Source organism: Myotis brandtii, unplaced genomic scaffold, assembly GCF_000412655.1.
Source record: "Myotis brandtii unplaced genomic scaffold, ASM41265v1 scaffold782, whole genome shotgun sequence".
In the NCBI taxonomy this organism is placed as follows: Eukaryota; Metazoa; Chordata; class Mammalia; order Chiroptera; family Vespertilionidae; genus Myotis; species Myotis brandtii.
Window position 1 is genome coordinate 1,138,696 of NW_005371138.1, and position 18,382 is coordinate 1,157,077.

At 34.6% G+C, this 18,382-nt stretch overlaps 1 protein-coding gene across 18 annotated transcripts in view; it reads right to left on the minus strand.

The window, feature by feature from the left end:
• The window catches only part of SOX6 (SRY (sex determining region Y)-box 6), a 384,360-nt gene that overhangs the window by 299,778 nt on the left and 66,200 nt on the right, over window positions 1–18,382 (minus strand). For all 18 annotated transcript variants that reach the window (XM_014530922.1, XM_014530923.1, XM_014530916.1 and 15 more), the window contains exon 3: window positions 1,469–1,676. In XM_014530922.1, coding sequence (XP_014386408.1) covers window positions 1,469–1,676 — 208 coding nt within the window. The remainder of the gene's footprint in view (window positions 1–1,468; window positions 1,677–18,382) is intronic.

Genomic DNA, 18,382 nt, shown 5'->3' on the forward strand with positions numbered 1-18,382 from the left:
GAGTGCACAAATTTTTGTGCACCGGGCCTCTAGTAATATTATAATCATTGTAATACCTCAAATTTATGCAGTTTGCAGTTCATACGAGACTTTTATATTCATTATTATAGTTAATTCTCAAAATGTTTGAGTTACCAAGTCAGATATAGGTACCATATCAACTTTTAAATTTTGTGACTCAGGGATATTTTAGAACTTACCCAGGGTCATGTTAACTGTTAGATAGGTATTGGCGTTCATAGGCTACTGCATCATGACTTCAAATCATCAAATAATATTTACTTTTATGCCATATAATGTGGTTAGTAAGACAGAAAAGCATGTAATACATTCTAGAATTTCCACAAAAATTGCTGATGTGCTAAACACATCCACAAAAATTAATTTGAAACTTCCACAAAATTTAATTTGAAAGTTTTTAAACTTTTGAGCCCTTGAACGAATAAAATTAAGTAACATGAAAAATTCCCTTATATCAAATCCCCATTTCCCTATATGCCACAGAGATTTAAACTTACAATGTTAGTAGTAAATCCAGAACCATTAATTATCCTACATTTTAAAGTCTAAAATCTGTACATAAAATATAAAAGAACATGCACATTATAGCAATCACTTAGATTTGATGTATTTAACTGAAAACATAGAAGCATCAGAGGGAAGGTGGGGATGGAGGCGGCAAGGGAGAGATAAACCAAAGAACTTGTATGCATACTAGTATATGCATAACCCATGGACACAGGCAATAGTGTTGTGAAGGCCTGGGGGATGGGGGGTGGAAAGTAGCAGGTGCAGGGTAGAGGAGATTAATGGGGGAGAAAAGGGAGACATCTGTAATACTTTCAACAATAAAGATAAATTTTTACTAAGTATTATAAAAGAGTCTAGAGATACTTGAACCTAGGTGGATTCTTGTGGGAGAGAAGGTAGATATGGAATATTAGAGTAGATGTCCTGTGTCAAAGCACTTCCCCCTTGAACATTTAGCTTTAACAATATTAGAAACCCTCAATGCTATAACGTTTTAAGGTAAAATAATAATATTTATAATATTTCTAAAAATGAGGAGAAATAAATTGCTTTGGGTTTTCTTTTTGCTTTTTAAGCAATTGATTTTTCATAATCAAACACTATCCAACAAAAGGAAGTAGGAGAGAGAAAAAAGTAAAGTTGCAGCTGAAAAAAATTCCTATACTACCTTTTTCCAGGGCAAGGCTTATAGTCAGTTTAAAACCTTGATTTGTTATCATAAGAACAAAAAAAAATGCACAAAAATGTTACATAAATGGAGCTATCTGCTTAACACTCCTAATGGATCACAATCTGCCATCACCATGGTAACCTCTGAATAACTTTTTCCAGGCTAGTGCCAATTATGCACTTCTCTGGCCCTTGAAATCCCACTCTTTTTTTTTTAAGGCCTGGAATTTTTAAAAGAATAAAGCCCAACAGTTAAGTCCACACATACCCTCTTGTTCAGTCCGAGTCATTTCCTCAAGCTTCTTCTGTTTCAGTGTGTCCACCACATCGGCAAGGCTCCCTTTGCGGCGTTCTGGGGTTCCAAAAGTAACACTGGTCATTATCTCGCGGTCCCGACTCCCTTCGTCAGGCTTATGTGGTGAGGTAGAGGTATTTCGGAAGGAATATAGGGAACATAACTTATTATTCTCTGACTCCTAGAAAAACAGAATAAAATAAAACCATTAGAATACTTGTTTCTTTGCATATCATTGAGAGAAAAAATCCCAAACTCAGAATGACAATATGTGATGCTTAGATGGACAAATAAAATACAGTAACTATCTCCACTTAAAAAAATACTAAACACTAAAGCAATTATCAAAGGAACTAATCTGAAAATGCAGATTCATACTGGTATGTTGTTGTTTTTATTAAAAGCAACCTAAGTGGTTCAAAACCAATTTCAAAATGGACACCTCAACTTCTTCTGCATTTGTGCCCTTCTTTTAAAATAGTTTATATTCAATTACTAATTATTAGAATTGGTAAAGTTTTTCTTTAAATTGGCAGTTTAATTAGCACAGCCTAAAAATACATATACATCACAAAAACATTATCATCCTTGAACTTAGAAACAGTAGAGAAATTAGCTTCAATGATTGTTAATTGTTCATCAGAAAATATAAAAAATGTCTAAGTCACTTCCAGAAAAATAACTAACCTGAATATTTTTGTGTGTTGGGTTTGGGGAAAATCACTTTTTTTCTAGCTGTCTATCTATCAAAAGTTTCAGAAACCTCTTTCTATTCCTTACCTTTATCATAGTCACACACATTTCTCATGTGGTATTTAGAAATGGTTTGTTGTTTATGTTTGTTTACAAAAGAACAAGTTTGTTACAGAAATATTTGCACATGAATTACTTCACAGTATAGGGAAAGTTGGCCAACTGTGAGGAGGAAAAACAAATCTTAGATTAAAAATAATAGACACCTAAAAGTTTATAGAAAGAAAATATTTAAATATCTCTCTAAATCAGAACTGAGGGCTGAAGGCAACTACTATTTGGCCATTGCCCATCAGAAGTCTTGCATTCGCCTTATCTGTCTGTGCTTGGGCAGTCTCTCTCCCAGTAAGAAATGTCGTGAACTAAAGCCTTTGTGATTCTCATCAGAAGCTTGAAAATCCTATCTGCTCCTATATTTCTCTCCATCTTCACAAAGAAGCCTGGCAAGCTTCCAGAACTACGTAGAGGAAGAAGCAGAAGGTAAGTTACAGTTAATAATTAGTGGGAAGGGGTGGAAGGAAAAGGAATCTAGAGAAGTAAGTTTCCTCATATATTAAATAATAATTGTACTCAATAAATGTTAGGTATGTATACATTATCGTCATTTTACAGAAGGTAGGAATAAAACTTATTTCAGGGTTATTGGGAGCATATAATGAGATAACCGTTATAAAGTAATTAGACGCAATGCTAAGCTCATAGGCAGTGGGGTTTAATAAAAGGTGCTATTATCCTGATGGAAGGCGCAGACTTAGGAATGGAGTCAAGGAGGATTATCCCCCCTCTGAACCTAAACATTTTTCTAGTGAAAAATGTTATGAGTCTTGAACTAAATTGAATATTGTAAAGTCTGTGAAAGTATTTTTAAAACTACTGAATTGTATACATCAAATGGATAAATAGTTATGTGTATTATATCTCAATAATGCTATTAAAATATTGTGAGTCAAGGAATTAAGCAAAGAAATAAAAAGAAAGACTTATGGACACAGACAACAGTATAGTGATTGCCAGAGGGAAGGTGGGATGGGGGAAGGTAGAAGAAGGTAAAGGGGGGATAAATGGTGATGGAAGGAGACTCGACTTGGGGGGGTAAACACACAATACACTATACAGATGATGTGTTGCAGAATTGTATACCAGAAACCTGTATAATTTTACTAACCAAATGTCAGCCCAATAAATTCAATTTTAAAAAATCTATAGATTCAACGCAATCCCTATTAAAATACCAACAGCATACTTCACAGAACTAGAACAAATACTCCAAAAGTTTATACAGAATCATAAAACCCCAAATAGCTGCAGCAAACTTGAGAAAAAAGAAAGAAGTTGGAGAGATCACAATACTGGATATCAAACTATACAACAAAGCTATTATAACCAAAACAGCCTGGTACTGGCACAAGAACAGGCATATAGACCAATGGATCAGAAGAGAAACCTCAGAAATTGACCCACACCATTACAAGTCAATTAATATTTGACAAAGGAGGCAAGAACATACAATGGAGTAAAGACAGCTTCTTCAACAAATGGTGTTGGGAAAACTGGACAGACACATGCAAAAAATTATTGTGAGCCAAATCTTAATCTTTTCCACATTCCCATTGTTGGCACAATGACTATCACAGAGTAAATGCTCATTACATTTGTGCTGAAATCAAGTAAAAATGATACAATTAATGGGGCAGGGCAGGAAAGAGAGCTCTTCTTTACCTTGGTCCTAGATCTCTTCCTTCCCAGGAGAGATGTTATATTCCATTAAAGTTTACAATAATGCTGTGGAGTGTTGCAGAGGAACTCCACTAGATGCCAATCATGTTTAGGCCTTAAACATGGCTTTTTGGAATGGTCTCTTGATTCTTCACTTTGGACAAACAAAAACTGAGGTATGTTTTGGAAAGCCATTTTGACCTCTTAATACTGTCCCTGTCAGAAATCTGACCTAAGTGTTTTTGAATTGATAATTACCATTTGATCAATCATGCTTCAGTCACTTTCATTTCAAATGCAAACTAGTCTTATAGCATAGCCTATAAGTCAAAAACAAATTCTGACTCAATCTAAGGGATTCAAGACCAAGTCAAAATATGAGGAGGTGCTGCTTACAGATGACTCACCATTGTCCATAATAAAGCAAATTTTTCCATCACTCGAAATATGGTAAGAATGGCTCTCCAGCCTGAGTAACAACATTAAGTTGTCCTTAAAGCATTTGGGCTCCATACAGTAACACTTTTTTCTCTCAGGACTAATTTCAGTCTTACTTACTCATGTCACTTACTTGTTAGATCAACTACAATTCTTGGGTTTTTTTACTCATGGTAATGTGGTCACTGCCATCCTGCACCACAGACAGTAACCATGGGTTCCCACACTGATTACCCACACACTGTCCTCAGCCCCATAATGTGTGCAAAGTGGCTCAACACCACCAAGAAGCAGGGAACAAGAAGCTGAAAAGTCATGATTTCACCAAGGCACCCAGATAGGCAGTGAATGAAATCATAAATGGCTTAAATCATATAAGTAATTTTATAACATTCTTAGGAACAATAGAAAGGGACAAAATTTATTAATTTTGGCCCTCACTTTTATCTTTCTAAACCTTAAGCAGTATTGGCCTTTCATGAGTGGAGGCCTCTAGGCATTTTATCTGAGTAAAGGGACACACAAATCCAAACACTTTCAATGAAGAAATTACTGTTCGATAAAAGGCAATCATGCCAAATTTTAAAAAGAGACTTGACTAAGAATCTCTAATCTTTTTTTCTAGAGGACTAAACCATTTTTAAATACATTTTCTTAAGAAAAAAAGCTCAACTTACTCTGTAAGTTTTAAAAACAAGTTCTATGAAATATCAATTGAGGCAAGATTCCCAATGATAATATCTGAGTCTTAATGCATGTCACTGCAGCACAACGGTGGAGAGATCTGAGACAATATTTCCCTAAAGCAGTGATTCTCAAACTTCAAGATATAGAATCCCCTGGCAAGTATGTTAAATGCAGATTCCTTCATCTCCTCCCATACCCTGAAGAGTAGGACTCGGGAATATAAATTTTGAGGAACATCTCAAGTGATCCTGATCACAGTTACTTTAATTCTGATGTACCTCACTTTAAGAAACATCAATCCCTAAGGCAAATGAAATAAATGTGTTTTGCCTTAATGTTATAATGCAGATATAATTATGAATAATTTTCAGAAGCCTGGTTAGTTGTAATTTTTAAAAATAACATAAAGGAGATTACCTCTCTTCTTTTGACCTTTCTTGTGAAAACAACCGCTGAATAACATGACTGAACACATGAACATCACAAAAAGCAGAGTATATGGGGCACGGAATAAGCATTAGTTCATTCAAAGAAAATTTACTATAAATTTGTTTTCTTTCAAACCTTAACATCAGTGACCTCACCAGACCTAACAGTAAAACATTTTTTCAAAATATTACTCATAAGAATCTTAGTCCTAATAAAAAAATGTTGTTGATTCAAATGATGTAAAGAGTATTTTGCTGGAAATCAGTTAAACACAGTACAAAAGTTATATGTAGAAGAGTGAAAAAGTACCCAGTAGGACCAGAAAAAAAAAGTCATTAGGCAGAGTTTCTAGAAAAGGAAAGCAATTTTCACAAATTAAGAATATTTTAGTAAGATGTTTTTGTGTCTGAAGGGATAAAAAAGTAAATAGTAAAAACAAAACATGTATGGATGGTGACAGGTGTTAACTAGACTTATTGTGATGATCACTTCACAATATATACAAATATTGAATCATTATGCTATTCACATGAATTATTATGCTGTACACCTAAAACTAATATAACATTTTATATCAATTATACATCAATTAAAAAACATGTGAGGTAATGGATGCTAACTTATTGTGGCAATAATTTTACAATACACACATGTCAAATCATTATGTTGTACACCTTTAACTAATATAATGTTATTGATCAATTATATCTCAATAAAACTGGAAAAGCATATTAAAATAATATTGTTCCAATTTTTCAGGTGTGATTTCTAAATGGTGATGATATTATTGGTAAATTTCTTTCTTTTTTCCTTATTTGTGTTTTCTAACTTATAACTGATGAAATACTGCTTTTTGTGTGTTTTTTGGTATTTTTAATTAAATTTTTAAATTATATTTTGTAATTGTATAGCACTAGATATATGATTTAATTAGTTTCAGATATATATCATAGTGGTTAGACATTATATAACTTACTAAGTGATGCCCCTTGACAAGTCTAGCATCCACCTGGCATCAGAAATATTGTTTATATAATAAAGAGATGCTTGGAAAAAATATAAAAGTAAATTTAAGAGAACACAGTTTAGCCTTCTTGAAGATTAGTACATTATAGTTTCCCTGTACTAAAACCAGAAAAAAAATCTTTCTTTCTTGGTATTTCTATAGTTGAGGGTTCTCAAATAACATTTTCTAATAAATCTCATTATTTAAAAGGGCATCCTTATATCAGCTAAAATCTATATCCTTATAATTATCACCCATTATTTCCTGTTTGCCCTCAAAAGATTCACAAAATCAATTTACTCTCATTTCCCTATTAGAGTTGTTCAAACATCTTAAGAGAAGCATTAAATAGTCCTTTTCTAGGTGAAATTCCTCCAGTTTCTACAACTAATTTCTCATTTGACATAATTTCCAGATCCTTTGTCTTTCTCCTCAGATGCACTTCAGTCTCTAGATACTGTACTAAAAATGGGTTGCCAATAACTGAATACAAAATTCTGCATCCTCGTTTTCACTGGGAAGAAAAGTAACACTCAGAGATTATGTGGCTTCCCCTATGCCACACAGGTATAGCTGGCAGAACTAAAATCTAAATGTAGTTTTCTGACATCATATCCAATGTTTTTTTTTTCCCATTCCACAGTGAAAATAAATAAATAAAATTAGTTATCAATTCTTGTATGAAAATCACCCTAAAATTCAGTGCTTAAAACAATAATCACTTATTATCTTTTATGCTAACTGTGGGTCAGGAATTCAGGAGCACCTGGGCTGTTTGGTGCTGCCTCGAGGCCTCTCTTGAGGTTGCCATTAAGTCAGTGGCTAAGGTTGGAATCATCTCAAAGACTTCTTTACTCCCAAATGTAAACACTTCAGAAACTCAGGGCTGAAGTATGGGGTTCCTTAGACATCATCCTCTATCTCTGCGTGATCTCTCTACATGATGTTTTCTCTCCATCATGTTAGCTTCAAACATGATAGTCCAGGCTTCCAAAGGTGCATGCCCCTGGAAAGAGCCAGATGAAATCTGTATCACTGTTTCTAACCTCGCCTGAGAAGTCATGCCCTGTAAACTGTCAGTGTGTTCTATTTAATAGTGAGTACCAAGGTTTGCCCATAGTCAAGGGGATGGGAGTTTAATCTCTGCATTTTTATAGGATGGAGTTATAATTATATCCTCAAATCGCTGCTGTGAGAAATGAATAATGTATAAAGCATTTAGTACAGTGCCTATCATATAAGACTCAATAAATGATAACTACTCTTATTATTAAATTCAAATACCCTTTATCCAATTGTCCTTTGTTTCAATTTTCAGTTCTGAAAATACTGTCATGATAACCACTGGCACCATTTTTAGGTGTTTTTTTTATACTCACTCATCTAAGTAGAATAATCAATATATGCTCAAAAACCACTTTCTTTATGAAGTCATCCCAAACTAATCCCACCAAGACCTGACCCTCCCAAAGCTCCAGTAACCTTACCACTTGTAATTAGAATTTTCTGGGGATACTATGAATTTCCATTCAACCTAACAGCATATGGATTAACTCCATTCTGGCCAGGAGCAGCTAGAGAATGTGTCTGCTCTGATTCATCTAGGTTGCCAACTGCACCTAGCCCAGGAAGGTGAATGGGCAGCCACATGGTGAACAGAGGAGAGCAGTGGGCTAAGGTTGCAAAAGTCAGAGAAGATGTCAGGATTTGAGAAAGTCACAGACCATGGGCCAGAGACCATTTCTGACCAGGAATGGAATTCTTGCCCTACATAATGGAGTTGAAACACACATACAGGCAGAAGTCATCGAAGTTAGGAGAAACGACTAGGAAATGGACTCTCTAAGCAGCTGAATTAATCAACTTCCCTTTCTGCTGCCCAATCTAATTATAGGACAGAATATTACCCTCTCTTACTCTTTCTTCCACGCATTAGCAAGGCTGATTTAAATGTGCTCAGTCTTACTGCATTGCATGTTGTCATTTTCGTTTTGCTCTTCCATTTTGTTATACTGCCTCTCTAATTATAGCTTTACCTCACTCTAGTCTGCCTTCCCTAAAGATAAGCTTTATTGAGATAGAAATGACATTCCCTCTATCTATAGCAAACCTCTGTTTTCTCAGACCCTACCCTAAATCACTCAGTCTAAATCCTAAAAATGATTATTTCCAACATTCTCTTACTGAGACACTCCATGGTTCTCTATGGTGTGTTCTCTTTACTGCAATGAAGAAATCCAATTTGTTCAACTATAGATATGTTACTGGTAATCTTTGCTGAAGGGAATTAAGGAATGCAATGTCTATAAAGAAATTAAAAACAATAATAAAACCAACTAAAGTTACATGTATTGGCAACTTAACCATGTCAGTGATTAATATATTAAGTTATAATATATACTATATATGTACTACTTTTTCTGATTATCTGCTTTAAAAAACTTTTTTTGGAAGAACCAAAAATGGCCTGAGACTGTGCTGTATAAGAGACATTTTACTATGGTGTTATTGAGTGACTGACAGAAAAGCTTTATCTAATCTAGGTTCCAATAACTTCTTGCTAACAAAGAAAATCTAACCTTTTTAATATGCTGAGAACTAAATTGCTAACATTTATAGGTTCTTTCTCAGAGGAAAAAGTATATTTTTCTCCAATGTGACATATTTTAAGGAAAAACGTTGGTTTTAAAAAGCTTATATAAATGAAAATACTGAATTTGGCTCCAATTACCAACAGTTTATTCCTGACAAAAGTATCATTTGCTCTAATAGTGAAATAAAATATATTCTTTTTCTCTTTTATTAAAAATGATACTGGTAGAATATATTAAATTTACATAGCATTCTCAAAATTGGAATAATATCATGCCACTTTATTATATTACTATACTGTTCAATAACAATAAATTTATTCACGATGTGTCAGAATGTAGATTTTTTTACCAATATTTGCTAAAGTGTCATGACTCCTAAAGTCCAAGAAGGAAAAGCCATTTTAAAAATATTATTTTGATCCCAAGAAAAAAATTACAAGACAAAAGTTTTTTAAGATGTCCTCATCACCATATTTAATAAATGGAAGTAAATATAGTGAACAGAGTAAATATAAAAAAATATTAAAATCTCCAAACTTGTCAAGACAATCACATAGAAAAGCCTTGCATTATCTATATACCACCAGCCTCCATATAGAATCAAATCTCAAGATTCAAAAGTCCTTAAAAATCCAATTGTTCAATACCATCTAGTACTTGAATTTCCTATGCAAGAAAGGTAGTATAATAGTTGACAACTAAAAGATCTTTGGGTCAGATTTTCTAGTTAAATATGTTTTTCCATCTATCTCCCATATAACCCCAAACAAGTTAGATAATTTCTCTGTGCCTTAATTCCCTCATCTATAAAATGGGAGTGATGATAATAGTAGTACAGAACCTACCTCATAGTGTTGGTATGAAAATTAAATTAATTAATAAAAATAAAACACCTGTTATATAGTAAATGCTCATTAAATGATGGTGGTGGTAGTAGTGATGATGGCTGTCAAAATTTCCCTGGCAAGCAACTTTTTGCCTCTCCTTAAACACCTTCACTGATAGAAGATTTGGCACTTCTCAAAGCAGTTGATTTTATCTTTGGAGGGTTGTCAAACATTCTTATTTATAGGAATATGAATCCTATGCCTTCAAACCATGGAAACATTTCCATCCCATAGAAACATTTATAACAGCAGCACTTTCAATACATACACACAGCATTATAGTAACCTTGTATCTTTTCTTTTTCTGGCAAAACATCTCTATTTTCTTCATTTCCTCCTCATAAGACATGGTTCAGCCATCCAGATCATTTTCTTCCTGAGTATGTTCCAATTTGTTTATCTGGATCTCTTAAATAGTAGTGCCCTGAAATGAATGTGCTCAATATTCTCTAAATAAAGAATTAAGGCACATGATCACTGAGAGATAATAAAGATCATGGATAGGCAACTTCACAGATGAGAATACTTATAACTTTTTGGTAATGGAACAGTAAGAAGAGCTTTAAGGTGAGTCCACATGATAGTGAATTCCCCAACACATGGAGCAACATTCTATTAGCTGATTCATATGCCTTCCAAACCAGACAGCTACTTTCATCGGGCAATTCATTAGTATTCAAACTACCATATGATATTCAACCTAAACAACACTATCAGGCTATGTTGAGTTGGCTAAGACAATTTTAACCTTGAAATGAACAAATTTCGAATTAGCAAGAGACTTGATTATAGTTCAAATCTTTCATGTTTGAGATGAGGAAACTGAAGTCAGGAGATTTGAAGTGACTTCTCTAATGTCACACAGAAAATTAGTGTCAGAGATTAAACACAGGCCTTCTGAGAGATAACATCCTTTCCTAAATAACCCCAGGGAAAATATTTCTACTGATGAGAGGGGGGCGGGGGGGAGAGAGAGAGAGAGAGAGAGAGGACAACTTAAGGCAGTGGTTCTCAACCTTGGCTGCACATTAGAATGAGGCCCAGAAATTAGGATTTTAGGATTTTTAAAAAGATTCCCAGGTGATTCTAATGTGCAGCCAAGGTTGAGAACCACTGACTTAAGGCATTAGGGAAGAAGTAGTATGATTATGCAGATGTTGGAGAAGTATAATTGAAAAAGTTTTCCAGAGCAAGCTTCTATGCATGGAGAGTCTCAAATGATTTCATGGAGGTTTCCCTAAGAGGTAACTACTTTCTCAACTGTCAATTTTATTATCTTCATGCTCTCCTCCTTTGCAGTTGTTTTCATTGCTTCCCCATTTCAGAGTGTGCTTATAAAAAATAACTATTTTTTTACATATAAACAGCAAAGCAGCTAGTATGATTCATAGAATCTAGATATTGGTCAGTTAGTTCATCACAAACCTATTTTGCATCATCCAAATGAGAAATAGTGAAGGGAAAGTTGGGATTTATCCACCCCAGATATCATAATTAAGAATGAAGCCACCTGGCTGGCGTGGCTCAGTGATTGAGTGTCAAGTTACAACCCATAAGGTCAAGGTTCAATTTCCATTCAGGGCACATGCCTTGGTTGCGGGCTTAATCCCAATGTGGGGTGTGCAGGAGGCAGCCCATCAATGATTCTCTCTCATCATTGATCTTTCCATCTCTCTCCCTCTCCCTTCCTCTCTGAAATCAATAATAAAAATATATTATTAAAAAAAAAGAATCCGAAGCAAAGGAGGCAAAGTAAACACACACACACACACACACACACACACCAAGCAAACAAAACAAAACAAAAAAACACCACCCTATCATCTTCCAAAAACAGGGAAATAGCCTTGAAAATAAGAGAGTCAAGGTACTAAAGACCTATTGCATGATACAGGTGTTGGCAGGGAGAGGAGTGCATGTACTAGTAGTATGACACAAGTATCCGTTGAAATTTGTTTAATCCAGTTTCCAGAAAAATCTGTTCTTAATTCAATATAAAAACTAGGGCCATTGTGGGTGAGAGTATTAGAGTAGTTTACAAAAAAATAGAAAATAAGATATAAAACTCTTAGGAAAAAGGCAAGGTAGCTGGGATCCATGAGGAAAAGAGGTAGTAATTAGGCTCCCAGAAATAATATTGATGTGATAATTTACCCATGTTTAGGGTGTCTATTTTTAAATGATGACGCTAGGGTCACAAAAATAGATCAGATCATGCTCTTTATACTTCACAAATCTTAACATTAAAAAGTACCAGAGCCCAATGAAGGTCTGTCAACCCCATTTATCCCTTAATAGAGATTCTGCTCTATTACAGTGAAATCCTTTCATGGCCTAATTTTCCAAGGGAAGATGGACTAGCGAGCAGATTGCTCTGTGTGCCATACACACTGAGCACTCACAGACACTCTGTGATCTCAACAATCTCCCATCTTCCCTGGGATCTTGCCCAGTAAGGTTCCCAAGTTTGAGAATTTCACCAAAAAAGCCTTCAAATTTCCTTCTAATATGTAAAATACATACAATGGCTTACCCAGAAACTGTTAGTGATACAGATAAATAATATCTCTAGCTCTCTGATTTAAGTTTGTACAGAGAGCACAAGTTCAAAGAAAATAAAAGTGATTTTTCAGAGGCTATGTTGTTTATGAAACAACTATCCAGCTATCTATCTACTTACCTATATGTCTAACTATATTTACATTTCCAGGGAAGGGGAAACTAGCACAAAAATGTCACCAATTTACCACAAAGCAGCAAGTGGAAGTATAATTTTGTCATCAGGTTCCCCCAATGTATAGAAGCTGTGCATTGCTCTACCTGGAGGCAATACAGAAACTTGGACTGATGGTTCAGTTAGAAACATAGAACACATGCTTTCTTTCTGGCAGGAGTGGGAGGTGTTAATTTTTATTTTTCGCTCTTAACTTTCAAATACTCCAAAACTTATATTCAGATTGATTTCTGGCCCTACTGTACTATTCCTCATAGATCAAAAAAAAGTAGCCAATAGGAGAACTAAACTCTAATCTTACTGTCAATTTCACAAAGCAAAATAAATAAACTGTAATTAACTTCACATACAAACCATATCAGTGTGAGAAAAAAAGAGAGAGAGAAGCAGGTATCTGTGGTAGAAGCATAGCAAGTACAAAATAAGTTAATACAACTGAAGGGCAAATGTTAACTCTAAATTCAAGAGTTAAAGTTTTCTCAATTTCATGGATTACATTAGCTTAATCCTAGCTAACCTAATGCTATCTAAAAAGCTACCAACTTACCACTGAGACTAACCAAAAAGTTTCTAAATAACAGTAAATGCCAAAAAAGTTCTAATTCTTTGTGTTTCTAGGCAAACAAATCTCTCCTATTATACCACCACAATCTACCAATGCTTAAATGAGGGAAATTTCTTTCCAGAAGTTTGATGAACTTGAGAATATTGAATTCTAGGTACTCTCAGTACACTGGCAGTGAAAATAAATCAGAATTAAATTATAATACAAACAAAAGTTTACAAATAACTTTCAATCATTTTATTAAATAATGCTTTCCATTTTCAAAAGTGTTAATGAAATACAAAGAAGATAAATGAAATGTATAAATATTCATTTCTAATTTTTACCTGATTGTAAAATATTATTGGTAAAGGTTTGTAATTTATACTTTTGATTTCAGAATATAGCTTACAAAGAGATATATCATTGAACTCAATTTTTATCACTTAGAAAAATAATGCCTAGAGGTCATGGGAATGTAGTAATACCAAAATAATATTTAAGAGGTTAATAGTATAAAAAATAAATATGTCATCACATTAAAAGATTAAGTAACAAAAGGAATAATAACTTGAAGTTGTTCCTCTTTAAAAAGGTTACATTTTTCTTGTTCCTCTTTAATAAGGAAAACTTATTACAGGGGACAACCAAACAGTGGGATAATTTGCATATCACGGTAATTAAGGCACATTCATTAGATGTGTTCAAGAAAGATTAGATATGTTCAGGAAGGAACAGAGTAGGATCTTTCCTGCTTAATGCAGGTGTTTTGACTCAATAATCAAAGAGAGCCCTTTCAAGCTCATCTCTGATTGAACAATGGGAGCAGGATTTGTTATGTTAAACTTTTATGGAAAGCAACCCTCTCCAAATTAAAGTAAGAAGGTAGATCAGCGAAATAAGCCAGTCAGAGAAAGATAAATATCACATGATCTCACTCATATGTGAGATATAATGAGCAACATAATTTGATGAACAAGAATAGATCCAGAGACAAATGGTAGGGGAGGGGGGAGTTAGAGAACAACCAAAGGATTTGTATGCATGCATATTAGCATAACTAATGGATACAGACACTGGGGCAGTGGGGACCTGCCCAGGGTGGGAATGGCTTGGGAGGGGGTCAATTGGGGGGAAAAGGAGACATATGTAAAACTTTAGACAATAAAAAAATAAATAAAAAAGATGCAACTCTATTATATGACCTATATACAGGTTGTGCCCCAATATGTATACACACTGTAACAGCTGATAGCTCAATTTTAAAAATGAAATGTATTTTAATAAACACTGCCTTTATAAAAGAGAAGAAGAAGAAAGAAGAGGAGGAGGAGGAGGAGGAGGAGGAGGAGGAGGAGGAGGAGGGGGAAAGGGGAGGTAGATCTGGAGGAGTTAAGTATAATCCCAGCTTCCCCTTCCAAAGACATATGCTGCCTATCCAGGCATCACCATCTTATTCATGCTGATCTAGAAGGACCATAAGCTTCATATTTCATTCTAATCATGAAAAGTTCAAATTAGTCACGTAAATTACTGCATGCTATACAATACATACATTATACTTTCTACAAAATATTGCTTAGAAGAATTACAGAAATGTGCATATTTCATTATTCCAGTATCATATTTCATTATAGTAATGTACCCAGATCGTCACTGAGCAAGAAGGAATTCTGCACAAGAAAGTGAACATTAATCAGAACCACCTATATACTAAAACAGGCTTGTGGAGTTCTTCTTTAATCAGAAAATTATTGGTGTCTTGAGATCAGCTTTCATTGATTAATACTGATCAATTATGACAAGAAGCCTATTTAAAAAACAAAACAATACTTCTACTATGTTTAAATGCCATTTGAATTCATCAAGACAATAAAAGCTGAATGTAATAGGCCTGCTCAAATTGTTCTGCTAGACTAGTTCCTACCACATTTTCTATTAGTAATCAAGTCTTATTTTAAATAATTATCAAGCATGACTTTCCCTAAGAGTCTGGAAATGTTATAGAGCCTAAGCTATCCTTTGGTCCTGAGGAATATTTGCATATGGATAGTAGATAGGAACAGTCAAATCACAGAAGCATCACTATGATGTACACTAGCATCTTATTGGTGCAAGAAATGAAAAAAAATATTTATGAAGCATAAAGGTATCATATAAAAATGAAGTAAGTTAGAGGAATATTGGCTGAATCCCAGAAAAGATAATCCTGATGACCGTGAAGGAATGTTGTAAATTGTCAGTGAATGTCAGTGATAAAGTTTGTTAAGAGATTCATGTTACAGTCAGTACTCTGCAAACCTCAGTTACTGGATCTTATACCAACTGAAAAAAATTAAGTAAAAATAAACATGGCATATCCCATCTCCTTGAAAACATTCTATGTACACAATTTTATTACACCGAAAAAAAATAAAAGATACCAGGGTCTGATTCTCCTTGAACTGTCAAAATACAAAAGAAATGCAAAAAGTCTTTGCACAGATGTAGCAAAGTACTAGATTTTCATATTTTGGCAGGTGCTCAATATGCAGCCCACATAATCACATGCTAATGACTGGAGTGTGTTCATCAGTATGCATACCTGGTTCCTTCTTGCCCAAGGGGGGGAAAAAGCCAACTATACCAAAGCATGTTAATGTTTCTACATTCAACAAAAATTTTGATAATATGCTTGGTAAGAAAACTTTTCCAAAAAGTATATTTAGAAAGGTGTATTATATCATTAAGAAGAATGATAAAAATAACTTGAGTTTTCATAAACATAGAGAGATTTAAGTAATGCTATTCATTCTGTTTAATTTTGGAACATGTTTTAAAAATAAGTATTCTTTAATAGCAGAAATGAAACAGTGCCACTAACTGTGGGGTGGGGGAGGAAATAGAAAGGTAATCAATGTGTTAACACTAGAAAACATGAGTTGTCTATTTCACAACCCATTCCAGGCAATAAAATATGGTTTGATCTTTTTGTTCAAATTGTAAATAAATTTGTCATTAAATTTTGAGATGTGTTTAAAAAGAGACAGTACTGTGTGCTAATATAGTTTCAAATTTATAGAAAATGGAAATTTCCCATATCGCTTTCCTGAAGAATATTGTTTCATGACTCAGGGAGTCAAAGGATGGACATTTCCACTTGTTACCGAAAGTTTAGGTTTGAATTTTACTTAACTTGAATAAATTCCCATAATTCTAAAATGAAGGAGTAGTAACAATTTCTCAAAAAGTCTAAACCTTGATAGTTTATGGGTTTTTGTCCAGTGCTTCATAGACCAGTCAGGTACCAAAAAGATGCACATGAACTTTGCCTTAGGTGTTAAATCTATAAACTACTGAGTATAAATTACTTAGGACCGCATGAACTAGTTGATTTCACTATACCTTCTAAAGCACAGTCTCAATAAAAGTGAGGAAATACATTTCATTTGGGTGCTGCCTTAGATCTTAAATGACTAAATCTTACCAAAAACTAGCAACAATTCGTTTTTTAAATCTTTTAAAAGGCATCAAAATTAGAAATCTTCTAGAAGTCTGTCACAACATAAAACATGGTTGAAAAAGATTGAATCCTCACTTAAAATTCCTGGACTATGTTATCATGTAATGAAAACAGCTCCATTCCCAGAAATGGTTCAAAGTCCATACCAGACTTTTTATGACTCCAGTGAACTACATAAAACTCTCCAGAGTTGATCAGCAACTTCATTGGACTGAAAGCAGGAAATACAGACAAGGATAAATTGTTTGCAAGCAAGAAAGTATTGTTCTCAACAGTTATTTATTAAATGTCTCAACATGCCTATTATTATTTTCTTTCAATTACAACAAAGGACATTATTAGCATCTTTTACTTATAGCAGAAAAATGTTCTTAAAACTTTTCTAAAAGATAAAACTCACTTGGGGAAATTTAACTGGTCTCCAAAATAAGGAGTTCTGATAATCTGGGGATGAAAGTCCAGCATGGTTATTTCTACTTAATTGGACTAGTAGTTAAAAGCCAGATGCATATAATCCCATTTTGGCTTAAAATATGTATCAATATAAGCAGGCATGTAAGTGCACGAGTACACATGTGTAGAGAATGCCCCACTTACAATCTTGTCACTTTTAAAATCTTTTAAGAGATACTTTTGGTGCATTACCCAGATCCCCAAGTCCTACCCCAGAAGTCACTTGCAGACAGTTCACTCTTAGGCAAAAGACTTCTGTCCTCACATGGGACTATTCTCTGTCCAGGAGCAAGCCTACCCTCCCTCCTCTCCCTGCAACTTCATGTCCTGTTCACTATTGACTAAAGTTCTGCCCACATGAACATTACTTAAAATAGTCTCCTCGCCCTCTATGTGAATTTTCTTCAGAATCTATGGGGCCTCCTCAAAGAACTGTTCACTCTTCCAGTGAGCATCAAACTCTCACCTGCACTACTGCAATAGTTTTCCTAATAAGTGTCCTTGTTTCTGGTGTTGCCTTCTACAATCTATTCTCTACACAGCAGCCAATGTGATATTTTAAAAACAGAAATCAAATCATGTTAGTCTCACTTAAAATCTTCCAGTGGCTTCCTCTTGCACTTGAAGTAAAGTCCAAACACCTCACTGCAGAATATGATACCCCATAGTATCTGCCATCTGCCTGTCTGCCTCCTTGATTTTCTCTCATACTGTTCTCTCCCTCATCCATTCCACTCCAGCTACTCTGTTGTATTCTGTTGCTCAAACACACCACCAAGCAGCTCTTGTACTTACTCCAAATTTTTGCAGAGCTAGTTCATTCTCGTTATTCCCATCTCAACTCACATGTTACCTCTTCAAAAAGACCTTCTCTGGACTGTTAAAAGTAGTCATCTCGGGGGATGAGGGCATGAGTGGGGGTGGGGGGACAAAAGGGAGATAAGGACACATTTGTAATACCTTAATCAATAAAGGAAAAATCTACACTAATAAAAGAGAAACATGGTAATTAGCGTACGACCGCTACCCTTTTCATTGGCTAATCAGTGAGTATATGCAAATTAACTGTCAGCCAAGATGGCGGCCGGCAGCCAGGCACTGAAGCGAGCACGAGGCTTGCTTGCTGCAGACTCCAACGTTCCCC